Raw genomic sequence first — 12,312 nt, forward strand, 5'->3', positions numbered from 1 at the left:
TCAATTGTAATTTTGGTCGGCTGGCGATAAGATCAACAAAGTGCTTTATTTTCGGCTGCACTTCGGCACGTGTTGCTATGTGTGGGCCAGACCAATAGTATCTGGTTCCAGATCAACTCCCCCACTGCAGGCACTTCTGGATTCGTTGAAAACACACCTTAACAATGCAGTCAGATACTGTGGGATCTTATGGGCGTATTTTGCATACGTAATTTCATTTCATGGTTGCCTAATTAAGTTTTCTGCCTTGTTCGCAGCAATTCAATGGAATAGAAATCACCAAAATGTTAATATCAGGCTTTTCATTATGCTACACTCGTCCGATTATGGGCCATAATTTAGAGCAAGTTTTTCGAATTTTTCCAGTATTTTGTTTTTTGACATTTTTATAGCTCACTTAGACGCAGCCTAACTAATTGGTGACAAAAAGGTTACGAAACCCGACGAGCCACATGTGAACCACTTTGGCGCAGTGATCGTTTTGCTTTTCAAAAATGCTTGGCACGTTTCCAAGACGATTTGCTATATTGGAAAAAGTAGCCGACCATCATAAGATCGATGAAGAGGAAGACGAAGAAAGGAAAGAAAAATGAATTTTCCCGCTGCTCTCTGCACACAGAATGCGGACACACGCAGTGGACTCGAAGTTGGACTTGAACCGGCTGCATTTTTTATTTTTTTTTGCTCAGTGCAGCGGCAATTAAAATATTGGCAGTTGTGTTCATAGAGGGGAATAATAAGTTTTCTATGTTAGATTTCACATGCATAATGCTTATGGCCATCATTTGAAAGGCCCCCTGCGGTTGGATTTTGGCCAGAAACGAAAGGTTAACGCGACATGTTCATGTGACAATGTCAGAAAAAGATCTAAAGAAAAAAAAAACTGCCGGCATTCTGTACGTCTCGAGTCCAGGCTGTCCAGTCTGAAGCGCATAAATAACTGCGTTTGTGACATGGAATGTTTGTTTCGACCAAGTGTAAAAGGCCCAGTCGTAGGCCAGATCTCACTGCCCGCCAGTCTGGCCATGTCTGGTGCGGATTGCCGGGATAGCCGGAGTATCTCAGCCAAACTGCTGCTGGTAGCAAGGTGCGGTGCCCATATGCAGACAACCCAAAAGCTATTTGTAGCTTGTAGCTCACTGGCTGATTATGGAAAAATTGCTAGATGTTTTCCTTGAGTCGCTTTCTTGTTAGAGGCTTTAACACCGAGTCGTCTTCAGACTCTTCATCTCGTACTTTTCTCCATTGCATCACACAGACAAAGAAGCCGCTTTGAAGAGTTCAGTGGGATGCAGTTGGATACATAATATTCTGTAGGTAGGAAATGGCATTTGGTTTAGATCACTGGGGATTATAAGAATCATCTTTTCTGAGCATAGGCTACAAACTGGGATCATCAGACTAATTAAAGGAAACATTTTTTACTGGAATAGTCTCTTATATATACATCAACTTGTTTGCAGATAATTTGATTGAGTTTTGTTGCAAAAAGATATCATATTCTTCTTTATAAATCATATTCTTCAGAAACTACTGACACTCATGCAAGTACTTGAGTTTTGACAACTAGTCGGCTACGCATTTTTTTTTTGAGTCATTCAAGGACAAATTATAAAGTTTCATATTGATTTACATTGCGTTCTTTAAGTTTTGCTCCATGCTGAACAATATTGGCTGATCTTTATCCTTAAACTACTTGTCTTATACTATATTTAGTAGCTCTTCACATTTACATAAGTTTAACCATTCACTGCAACAAATGTTGCTAAGCCTCAGATACATTCTGGCAGTCTTGCAACATGATTAGAAGCCAGGTTTTTAAAGTACACCCGAACACTGGAAACGCAAATGAGGTTCCTAAAATATTAAGGTACTCCCTTTCGTTGACTCTACAAAAAAAACAAAGCTATAGTTAAAATCAAGAAAACTGCTGCTAACAGGTGAAAGATCCAGAGCTCCGAAGAGTACAGCTGGCTAAGAGAATTAAAAGGGAGTATGTGTGGCGAAGAGAATGTAAAGCGCACGAAGACCGTTCGTGTTGCTCAACCGAGCGCCAAGAAAAGACCCCAACATCGCGGTGGAAACTCGAAAAGTCGAATCAGTTGCAATGGGACGACGCGCGCGTTTGGATTCACGGAAATCGGCGGCGATCGCGATCGTGGGAAATTGTTAAAGCCCGGAAAGCCCAGAGACTGCAGAAGTAGATCCAAAGAACAGACTTTTTTCTTTGTATTTCATATTTCGTATTTTATCCGATTTTTTGTGTGTGCTGTGCACTTCTGCGGAAATGGCAAAGAGCAGAAATCGATTCAGCAGTAAAATGTTGACATTGATTTTCGTGAATTTCGATTGATTTCCACCGGTTCGCGGACACCGCGCACGTTCGGAAAATCGATCCAGACCAGCAGCAACAACAACAAAACTGGGAGTTGGCTGTGAGCGATTGGACGGATTGATTGCTTGATTGATCTATTTTTGCACTTGATTTGCGACGCACGCGCCGTAAACGCGACGTGACTGGCGCTTCACTTCACCTGAAGTTGAAGTTGGACTCCGTGTGCCCCACCTGGTCCACCTCTTTTTGTGGCCCCTTTTGGAGCCAACCGATTCGCCTTTTGTCGGGGGCAATTATGTTGATTTGTGCACCGCATCGTCGATTTCCCAATGTTGATAACGAAAAATTTGCAATGCAAAGAATGAAAATTGATTTGATGATCGCGCATCCTGGCGCGATATCGTCTAATCGCGTCACGCCCACTATTTGATTATAGATAATAATGTGTGTGTGGTTATAGTAAAGGTGATCATTAAACAAAGAAGTGAAAAAAGAAATTATCAAGTGCCATTGAAACGTATATAAAATGTGAAAATACATAAAATAGGTGAATTATAATTTTAAAAGTTGTTGCAATATTTTATGTTGGAAAGATTTGCATCTTATGAAAAAGAAAAAAATTGTGAAAATAGGAAGATTTTTTAATATTGTAGAAATATTTTAAATATCCTGGTATATATTGACATATTAAACATTTATCAGCTTAGTTTAGTAAATGGTAAAATGATTCATTTTCAAAACTAATCTTTTCAAGAAGGTCCCATAGAAATTGGTTAATGTTTCAGTATTTTAGGGCCTAGTTTGAAGGTTTACGATTTGATGTTGCCCAAGGCTTCATCTCGTTATACTAAACGCCTCTTCGCTTTCGGATTTACATATGTAATAACCGTCAGATTAGTTTTAATAACTAGCCTGGCTAAAGAGACACCTCCACTGGTTAGATGGCAGTGGAAGCTGCTTAATTAGAAGTACCAAATCAGTGAGTGGAGCGCTAATAGCCGAACTGATTACGCAAAGCCACAAAGACCCATAACTCATTAGCTGACGCCCCAGAGGTCCGAAAAATACAGATTCGTTTGGTGGACCAGCCGCTGGTCTTGCAAGTGATGATTGGACTGGGACATCATGATGATTAATGGGATGCAGCGCTGAGAGCAGTGAGCAGATTTATGGATGAGCAGCGTGGACTTTCTTGTTTCTGGTTCTGGGAATGCTAATAGAGTTGCAACCTGGGGCGCACTCATTTTGGCCCCCTTTATTTCCATCTGTTCGGCACATTCTCCCCCACGCCCCGGAAACACTCACAGTAGTTGCTTTTTGTCTAAGAAACTCCGTTTGTTTGCCAAGCCGTAGATAACGTTTACAATACGCTTTTCCCTCTTGAGATGAGTTTTTCCATCAGCAGTCGACATGCGCTTCACACTCAAAGGCAGTTGGAGCATGTTTGCTTAATGATAAATGTGGAATGTGGCTTTTTAAACATGGGCAAGCCCTCCACGATGTCACATTCAAATGATTCTAGGCTACGATTGCAAAACCAAGGCCCAGTTTTACTTACAATCGGTTTTGTGACTCAGCGAATGGGCGCGTGTTGCCAAAACGCTGAAACAGGGAACCCAGAGGGAGCCATAATCAAAAGGCGGTAATCCAATTAAACGGCTCCGCGTCCCAAGACCGGCTGACCCAATTAGACCCGCTCCTCGATCGATCTGGAGGATGATCGTCGGCAAAGTCGTCGTCGTCATCGTTTCGCATCGCATCGCATTGAACTTGAAAGCGGCGGCGCCTGGCCATTGTTTTTCTACTCGCAGTCAAGAGACTCGGCAAAAACAAGTTCTTACTCCCTTAATAAAAGATCGCATCGGGTTCGATCTAACGGCCGCCCTGCGAGACTCTTGTTCGGCGTTTCAAATTGTAGATCAAAGATCAAGCAAAAAACCAGAGAGAGAAACCACAAACAAAAATGCTTAAATTGGCATGCCAATCGTAAAGAAAGGCCTGCGGGAAATCGAAGTTTGGGTACCCTATGATTTCAATCCAGAGATGAGAACAATCATAAAAGTGATCATGAGTCTTCTGATGATCATTTATGCAGAGATGTACGATCAATTGATGACACGCTGGGTAGTCGTCCTAACTTTTCATCTGTATTTCTATGAGTACAAAAATGTATTTATTTTGGTAAATTTTTATTTTCCAAAGGTTTTTTGATATAGGTTTCTGGCTTCCTTTTGTTCTTCTTCAAGATATTCGATGATCATATCGCACTCGAATCGATCAGAGGACCTCCCACAAAAACTAAGGCAGGCACATAAATCTTAATTGCTGATCACTTTGGGTTATCTTATCTCTGACACGCACATTGTTTTTGTCCCACTCTAAGATCAACTTGTGATCTTATAAAAAACTGCGCATTTGGCACACTTAGACTCCCGTTTCAATTGTTTACTCAAGTGCGACCAGGCTGATGGGAGTTTGAAAGTTAGCATATGGTGGTCAGTCAGTCGGGACAAGTGCAATCGAGCTGCACAAGTGCCGTGGCATATTGACTGGGTCAGTCAGTCCGTGATATGCATATGAGTGCCACTTTCTATACTCCATGGGAAGAGTGCCATGGCCCACGACGATGCACAAGATTAATCAGTTGGCTAACACACACAAACACACACACATAGGGCCTCTCGGAGGCGGGGGCCACGATCATTGATTGTTATCGAGAGGGGCATAAACTGACACAAAGTCAAAGTCAAAGTTAAACAATGCAAGCAGCTTGAACTCTCGACCAGACGAACTTGGCCATCTAATCCAGCCAGTCTGCCAATTCCCGTAGTCACAAAGGCCAACTCTCCCCTCCGATCATGCTGTGTGCGATCTTAACAATCAAGATCAATATCATGCATTTACAATGTACAAATATTGCCTTCTCTGGGGATTCGTCTGGTGGAAGACTCCTAAACGCTGCCTAAGGTAAAAATGGCTAAGACAAGTCGATGCAAATACGTCTTCGTCGCAATGAAACTGAAATACTCTAGATAAACTAGGAATACTTGGTTGGGTCCTTAAAAAACATGTATTTTGGCAAATAAATAATGGCATATTTCAAGTTTAATTATAACTTGGAATATTAACTCTTGACAAAGTTTCACCACTCCTTCCTTTAGAGTATGCCATAGATTATGTACAAACAATCGATTGCGTTAAAGGGGAAGGAGAATGTTAAACAAATTAGCCTGAACCTAGGAACCGGGCCAAGAGGAATGTGGATGAAGCAGTCATTGGCTGGCCGGAAAATGCTATAATTATGCAATTCCTCAAAGGCGCTGACGGTGGTCCCCGGCATCCCAGGCCCGTCACCCCAACTGGCTGTTTCTATACCCACTCCCCTGGGTTTGGTTGCTCCAGCTCAGACATATAATCTGCAAACGATTCGCGTTTTGGGGGCCTCAGAAATTATTGACTAGCCGTCATGGGTTGAGGCCTTCAAGTAAATTGCCGTAAATCTTTATTTGTGCAGCTACTTAAAGACCATGTCCCGTCCCCCGGAGAGATCTCAAATACACGTACATACATATATAGCAGGAGTCGGGCCTTAGGCCGGGGTTAACAAGCCGGCAGCGATTAAGTCATTTCTTATGTCGGTTCATTATTTCTATTTTCCTTCTTTTTTTTTTGTTTTTTTTTGCATCCATTGCATGCGTAGCTACTGGGCTTGTCTACCTCCCAGTTTCGCTCCTCTCGGCCAAATGCATTGCAATTTTTCTTGGTCTAAGCCCAAAATTTAGCGTTACGTGTGTGTTGGAAACTCGTTTCGCCCCGTTGATTGCCAACTTGCAACTTTGTTAGTGAAACATTTCGTTGCTTTGCGCATTTATCTTGACAATGAGCGCCTGGAAAGTGTCACTCGATTCGGCTCCTTCGAATCTGCTCTAATTAGACGTGACAATTCTACGTAATTAGGCGTCTTAACACTCGACTGATTTTCTGGAGGGCAAAACAAGAAGGCAGAAGCGAGTATCCGATTTCTACACTTGAATGATTTGCGTTTTTAGGAATATTTGATAATGGGCAGTGACAGTTTTGCTTCTGTGTTGTATTCACTGGGTGTCTGGACTTCAGAAGCTGAAGATTCCCCACAAACGAACATTTATCTCGGATAAATGTTTACTTTCTACATATTCGATTTTACATTCTTTTCTACATGGACTCACAGCTTTCATATTTCCTGCATTAATTCTCACTTTTGGTTAGCAGTAGAACGACTTCCGCTATCTTTTCCAAGCCATTAAACAGCGTGCAACATTGTTTTTATCCAGACACTCACAACTTTATTAAATTTTGCCCACTCAAGGAATCGTTTGAACACTTTGCACATGTCCAAGTGTTCACAATTCACATTTCACACCACAAGAGCCGCCGACGGGGAAACTCATCATTTAACACCTTCATCTTTTGACTCCAGAAACGAAGCCAACGGAGAGTGGAAAAGTGCCATGGAGTATTTGAATATTTTCCAGAGCTCGGCCACTGGAGCAACCACCCGCTGACCCGTTTGATCAGTCTCTCAACTGGACATGGCCACATGTTGATTCGCAGATGGCAGTGGTTTTCGCTTCCTTTGGTGTTTCAATCTTTATTGCATAATTGCAATTGAATTGTTTATCGAGTTTCCATTTCGTTTTTCACCCCGTAAATTGGAAAATGTGTTAATGACTCAATGTAGAGCGCCGTAGGCTGCCAGATCAGCAAACATATTTGCTTTATGTTCCGTCATAAACTAACCATTCGGAATATTTATTTTTGTTTCACTTTTATATCGGCAAAATGAGGAAGCTATTATCTAGTTTAGCTTGTTGTTGATCAGCTGTTTATTTCTTTTTGACTACATGGATTGTGAAATGCTTCAGCACTTTCATATATGCAGCGTCACACAGCAGGTGATTGGAGAAAGGTTGCCCATAACTCAAAATTGGGTCATGGAAATGGGGCTAATATTTATTGTTCATGCAATCAGGAAGTTCTTGATCAATATCAATTAATAATCATTAATCGATAATATCGATAAAATATTGTAGAAAACTTACAAGGAAACTTTAGATAGTTTTCGTATTGTTTTCAGAATAACTTTAAAATTCCATTCTAAGTCTTACTCAACTTTCTCTTTGTGTTTTACCCACACATTTCGATTTACTCAACTTACCCTGACCAAGGACCTACCCATGTCAGAAAATATTGTAGTCTTTCAGTGGGACAGACAACTCGAACCATTCGAAAAAAAAAAACTGGTCGTGGCCCGCCAGTCAGATTCAATTAGCTCCAATTTGAGAAATAATTATATACGCACAGAGTTCTGACATTTTTGGAAACATTTTACATTAATTTGGCACTAAACTGTCAGATGTGGAATGCCATGGCACTCAAATTTACGCCGAAAGGTAAACGGCCCCGGTACTCGTAAAACGGTCCGAGAGTCGAAATTTTTAAACAAGTTTTCTTCAAATTTAATTGTAATGTGAGAAATTTAAATTAGGTAGCCAAGAGGATGCTCAAAAAAAAAAAATGGGCAGCAACACAAAGCCGAAAAACAAATAAAAAGCCCAGACTCTGACAATGACTAAGAAACCTCAAAAAGCGGAAGATGCCCAAAGAAAACAAAAATTATGAAAAAATGTAGCTCTTTTTTCAGTGGGGTTTGTTCAGGAGAGTAGAAAAAAAAAAGATCAAATAACTGAAAGCCGCCAAATTTCAAAGGAAAACAAAAACTTGTTCACTTATTTCAAATTTTGTTGCCTTTTCAACTAATTTTCCACTTGTGGATATATAAAGTTGAGGTGCTTTCGGCTTGGGTTCAATTTATGGATTGTCCATTTCGCTATTTGTCAGTCGATATTTGATTATTTACGATCCGCTATTCATCAGTGGATTTCAGTTTGCGTCATTTGCCTTCTGAGTTGCCTTTTTATAGATCAACAATACCAAACAAAATCGCCAGGCATTTTGTTGTTCACAGCTTAGCCTTTTTTATATTTAGCTCTGAAAATTTATTACATCACGATCTTAAATTTGTTTCCTCTACTTCAATACATCTGTGGGTTCATGAGTTCCTCGATTCGTTTGTAGTTTTATCTACTCGTGTGTGTACGTTCTGAATGCGAATTTGTTTGCAGCTGGGTTTCCTGGAAAATATTTATTTCATCTAGCGGATGCTTCAGTTCCCCTTGCAGAATTATAGAGTTCTCTTCCCACTGCGATCCCTTTTATAATGAAGTTTTCAAGTAGAAGTTTATGGGATTTACCCAACAAATTTATGTCGTTTTTTTGGCCATATTTTTGTTTGGCTCAATGCGTTCGAATTTATCGATTATTTTGCATCAGTTTCACGCAACCCATTTTGCATAAAACTTCCACAGAGTTTGGGTCTAAAAGCTCGAGCTGTTTACTTTTATATATGTGCCTTACTTGATCTACACTCCCTCGACTTTGTAAGCAAATAAACATACAAATTGTAACACATTTGTTTGGAGTCTATGCTATTTTTGTTTGTCTTCACTAATTAGCTTGCAGACCTCACATAAAAACGCCTGTGGATGAACTGTAACTGTGAATTTATATTTGTTTATTTACTTATTGTCAAATGTTGTTTCTTTTAAAATAGGCATTTATCGCCAGCTGATAAATTAGCTTTTGCAACGTATCTGAAAAGTTTATAGGAAGTTTTTGGGGGAGTAAAATTACAATTTGTTAACTGATGCAAGTTTTAATTAGGAACTAGAAACTTAATGTAATAGTAAATTCTTTCCAAAATATTGCAACATCTTCTCAAAAAGGGAATGAAGAATCTTCTAACATATATATAAAAATTGTTTCGAACTGTGTCAAACCACAAACGAAATGGAACAGATAAGCTAATAAGCTAAACTCATTGAAAATGATTAAATACTAATTTGGAAAAATCGCTCAAGCTCTCGACCAAACAAAAGAAAATGTCAGCGTCTGACAAACGAACTGTCAAAATGTCAGACGCGTCAATAAAGCCACGAAAATTAAAAAAACATCTGCGGGCAGCAGTAAAGCCTCGTGGCATGATGACAAAATGCCTGCTGCTGCACCTATGCGTCTATCTAGTCTGCATAACGCAAACGCTGCAACTGCAGCAACGGCAACAGCAGCAGCAGCAACACCGACAGCAGCAACATGGCCAGCCCGAGGGCAACATGCTGCAGCAACATCACCGAACCAGTGTAAATAGCAGTGTAAATATCAATATAAGCAGGCAATTCAATGAAATTATCCAAACGGCAACGGCCAGTGCATCGGCCAGCGGTACGGGATCGTCATCGGGAGCGGTAACATTCGCATCGGTTACGGCAGCAACAACAATAACGCCAGGACGTCGAAAACTGCGACGCAAGTTTCAGGGGCAACAAAATCGTAATTCCACCTTGGGCAGGAGGCGAAAACTGCGTTTGCATCCGTATCATCGGCGGAATGCAACACATGCCACACGCACCACAACAGTGGCAAGTGTCTCTGCCACGGCAACAACGCTGCTACCAAAGATGGCCCACAAACAGCCCTTTAACTATCACACCCACCTGCACTCGAGCTTCCAGCAGCAGCAGCAGCAACATGTTGCCGGTGGCCAAGTTACCCAGCAGCAGCAGCAGCAACAAGTGCATGTTGTCGCCGTAACACCGCGCCCGCAACAGCGGCAACAACAGCCCGGATTTGCCATAGTACCTGCAACATACTATCACCACCAGCAGCAGCAGCAGCAACGAACACTGTTGGGCAATCTCACCCAGCAGCAGCAACAGCAGCAACATCTACTCATCCAGCCTGGCCAAAACATTTTGGTCTATAGCAATCTGGGACCCATACCGCCCTGTCCGCCGGGCCTGCTCTCCGGATCGGGAATGCCGGTCTATACGCAACAGCAGCACTTTATACCGCTGCGATCCACGACGACCCCGCGCCCCAGGCAACGTGGTAAGCAAATCCTCTCGAGCGTTACGAGCGATTCCTCCTTGGCCATTTAATTGTCGTCACTCCTGGGAGAGGGTGGAGGGGGAGAGGGGTCGATGCGCCGCCAAAAGGTGTTAATTACGCTAATAAAAACTGCATTCACAGCAGTTTATGGCATTTAATGTGGTTAAATGGATGCCAAGTCCGCGACTGGCGCCTTCATCGCCTTGTCCAAGTCGTGGTCCAATAATTACCCCCAGCGGCGATGCGCATAGAAAGCCAGCCTAATTGGTCAAAGCAATTGACTTCGATTTTGGTGAGCTGCAGCGGGATTTGAAAGGTGTCAGCGGGAATTGCTGCGAAGCCATAAGGATGGGGTACCAGTTTTTATGATTCCATGACCAAGGGAATACTGTGATCAAGTTATTTCAAAACATTTATGACTAGCAATAAAGTTCGAGGAGTTTTTAGCTTCTTTCAAATGCGAATATAAATTATTTATTGATTTTTCCCATTAATTTTTCATCACTTGCCATCAACGGCTACTTAGCCTGATACGCAACCATTAATGAATTCCATTAAGAAAATACAATCAACGGCTTGTCGAACATTTGCTCTTATCATTTCCAAGTGTCAATCTTTCAAATGTATACACAAATATTTTGATTACAAGTTGTTTTTCACAGTTGTCTGTTGTTAATGGTCAAGTATGAGGCAAGTTTGTGCCACGAATCAGTTGACAGGCTCTCTAGCAAATGAATATATGAGTTAGTTAGGGGAAAATTCGTTTTAAAACTCGTTCAAAAAATATATTTTGTGAACGCAGCTGGCTGGAAAATGGCGATGAAAAATCAATTGAGAAAATCTATGAACTGCCGGACCGCATAAATTTTTTTAAACGGCTTCCGCAATTTATTGATTTTCTTTTATTTTCGCTTATGTAATCGAATCACTCAACAAATTGGCAAGCAAATCAAATCGCACACACTTTAAAATGTATACAAATTTTAAGTTGATGTGGAAAAATGTTGAGCAAAAAATATAGATGGTGGTGGACGCACATTTGGCGTCTGCCCGTTTGGCTTGGCGTTCAATTAGCATTTCGGAGAGGAGCTCCGTGGCGTCCCAGATCCCGGCCGACATGGCCCCAAACCAGCACGAATATGGCATTATGTGTATCGAACCGGAGAAACACACACTACACTACACCACAGCCAGTTGTGGCCGCCTTTAGGCCATTTTTGGTTATTGGTGTGTAAAGTGGCGCCCAGCAGGAGGCTCTGATGACATTCTCCTCGCTTTTTGATCGGATGCCAATCGTGGTGGTGTCTGGATGCCCAAACGAACTATGCAAATTTGCGACTTGCTTGTGAACCGAGAGTTCATCAATTATTCCACACAGTTATGAGTGATTTATTCGATTTCGAATGCCATGAAATTGATGCAGATTAATCAATCAACTGGTATTATTGCTCAAACGAATTGCATATTTATAATGTTTATGTCATTCTGCTTTGGGTATTTTTTCTTATGTTGAGCTCTGCCTTCAAGTTACTTAGCTTAAACTTTAAGAAAGTGAAAAATTTAGTCTGTTTAAAAGTTTACTTAAATGTACCATAAAACTAGAAATGGTAAACTCCAATGACCCACATTATTATTTTCCGGTCAGAGGTTTTCCACACAGCCACCCAGACTTTTCCCGCCCCGAAGAGAATGAAAACCGCATCAGAATCTCACACAGTCATTAACATAAAGCCATGTGCAGACGACAAACATAAAAACGAAACAAAAATCAACTGGCTGGTTAGCAGCAGCAAATATTGACATTTCCAGTGTCTTAGATCTTCTAGCGCGACTCCAAATACAGAAATGCTGGGATGAGGACTGAGGGACAGAGGCTGAAAGCCACGAGAAACACCTACGTACATACATTATGGCCATTCTTATGGGAGTAGAGCCAGCTCTGGCCTGGCCAAGTCAAATCTTACCGCACACAACATGTCGCGGGCAAAACG

The 12,312-nt window shown here is 41.4% G+C and overlaps 1 protein-coding gene across 3 annotated transcripts in view; it reads left to right on the forward strand.

Moving 5' to 3' along the window:
- Positions 1-12,312, forward strand: part of LOC6732313 (laminin subunit alpha-1) — a 65,290-nt gene that overhangs the window by 35,729 nt on the left and 17,249 nt on the right. The window contains exon 1 of one of the 3 annotated variants that reach the window (XM_039291253.2): positions 9,177-10,321. The exons of the other annotated variants lie outside the window; for them this stretch is intronic. Coding sequence (XP_039147187.1) covers positions 9,316-10,321 — 1,006 coding nt within the window. The 5' untranslated portion in view covers positions 9,177-9,315. Of the gene's footprint in view, positions 1-9,176; positions 10,322-12,312 lie in introns of those variants that run through there. 3 annotated transcript variants of the gene reach the window in all.

The sequence above is a fragment of the Drosophila simulans genome, chromosome 2L, assembly GCF_016746395.2.
Source record: "Drosophila simulans strain w501 chromosome 2L, Prin_Dsim_3.1, whole genome shotgun sequence".
Lineage (NCBI taxonomy): Eukaryota > Metazoa > Arthropoda > Insecta > Diptera > Drosophilidae > Drosophila > Drosophila simulans.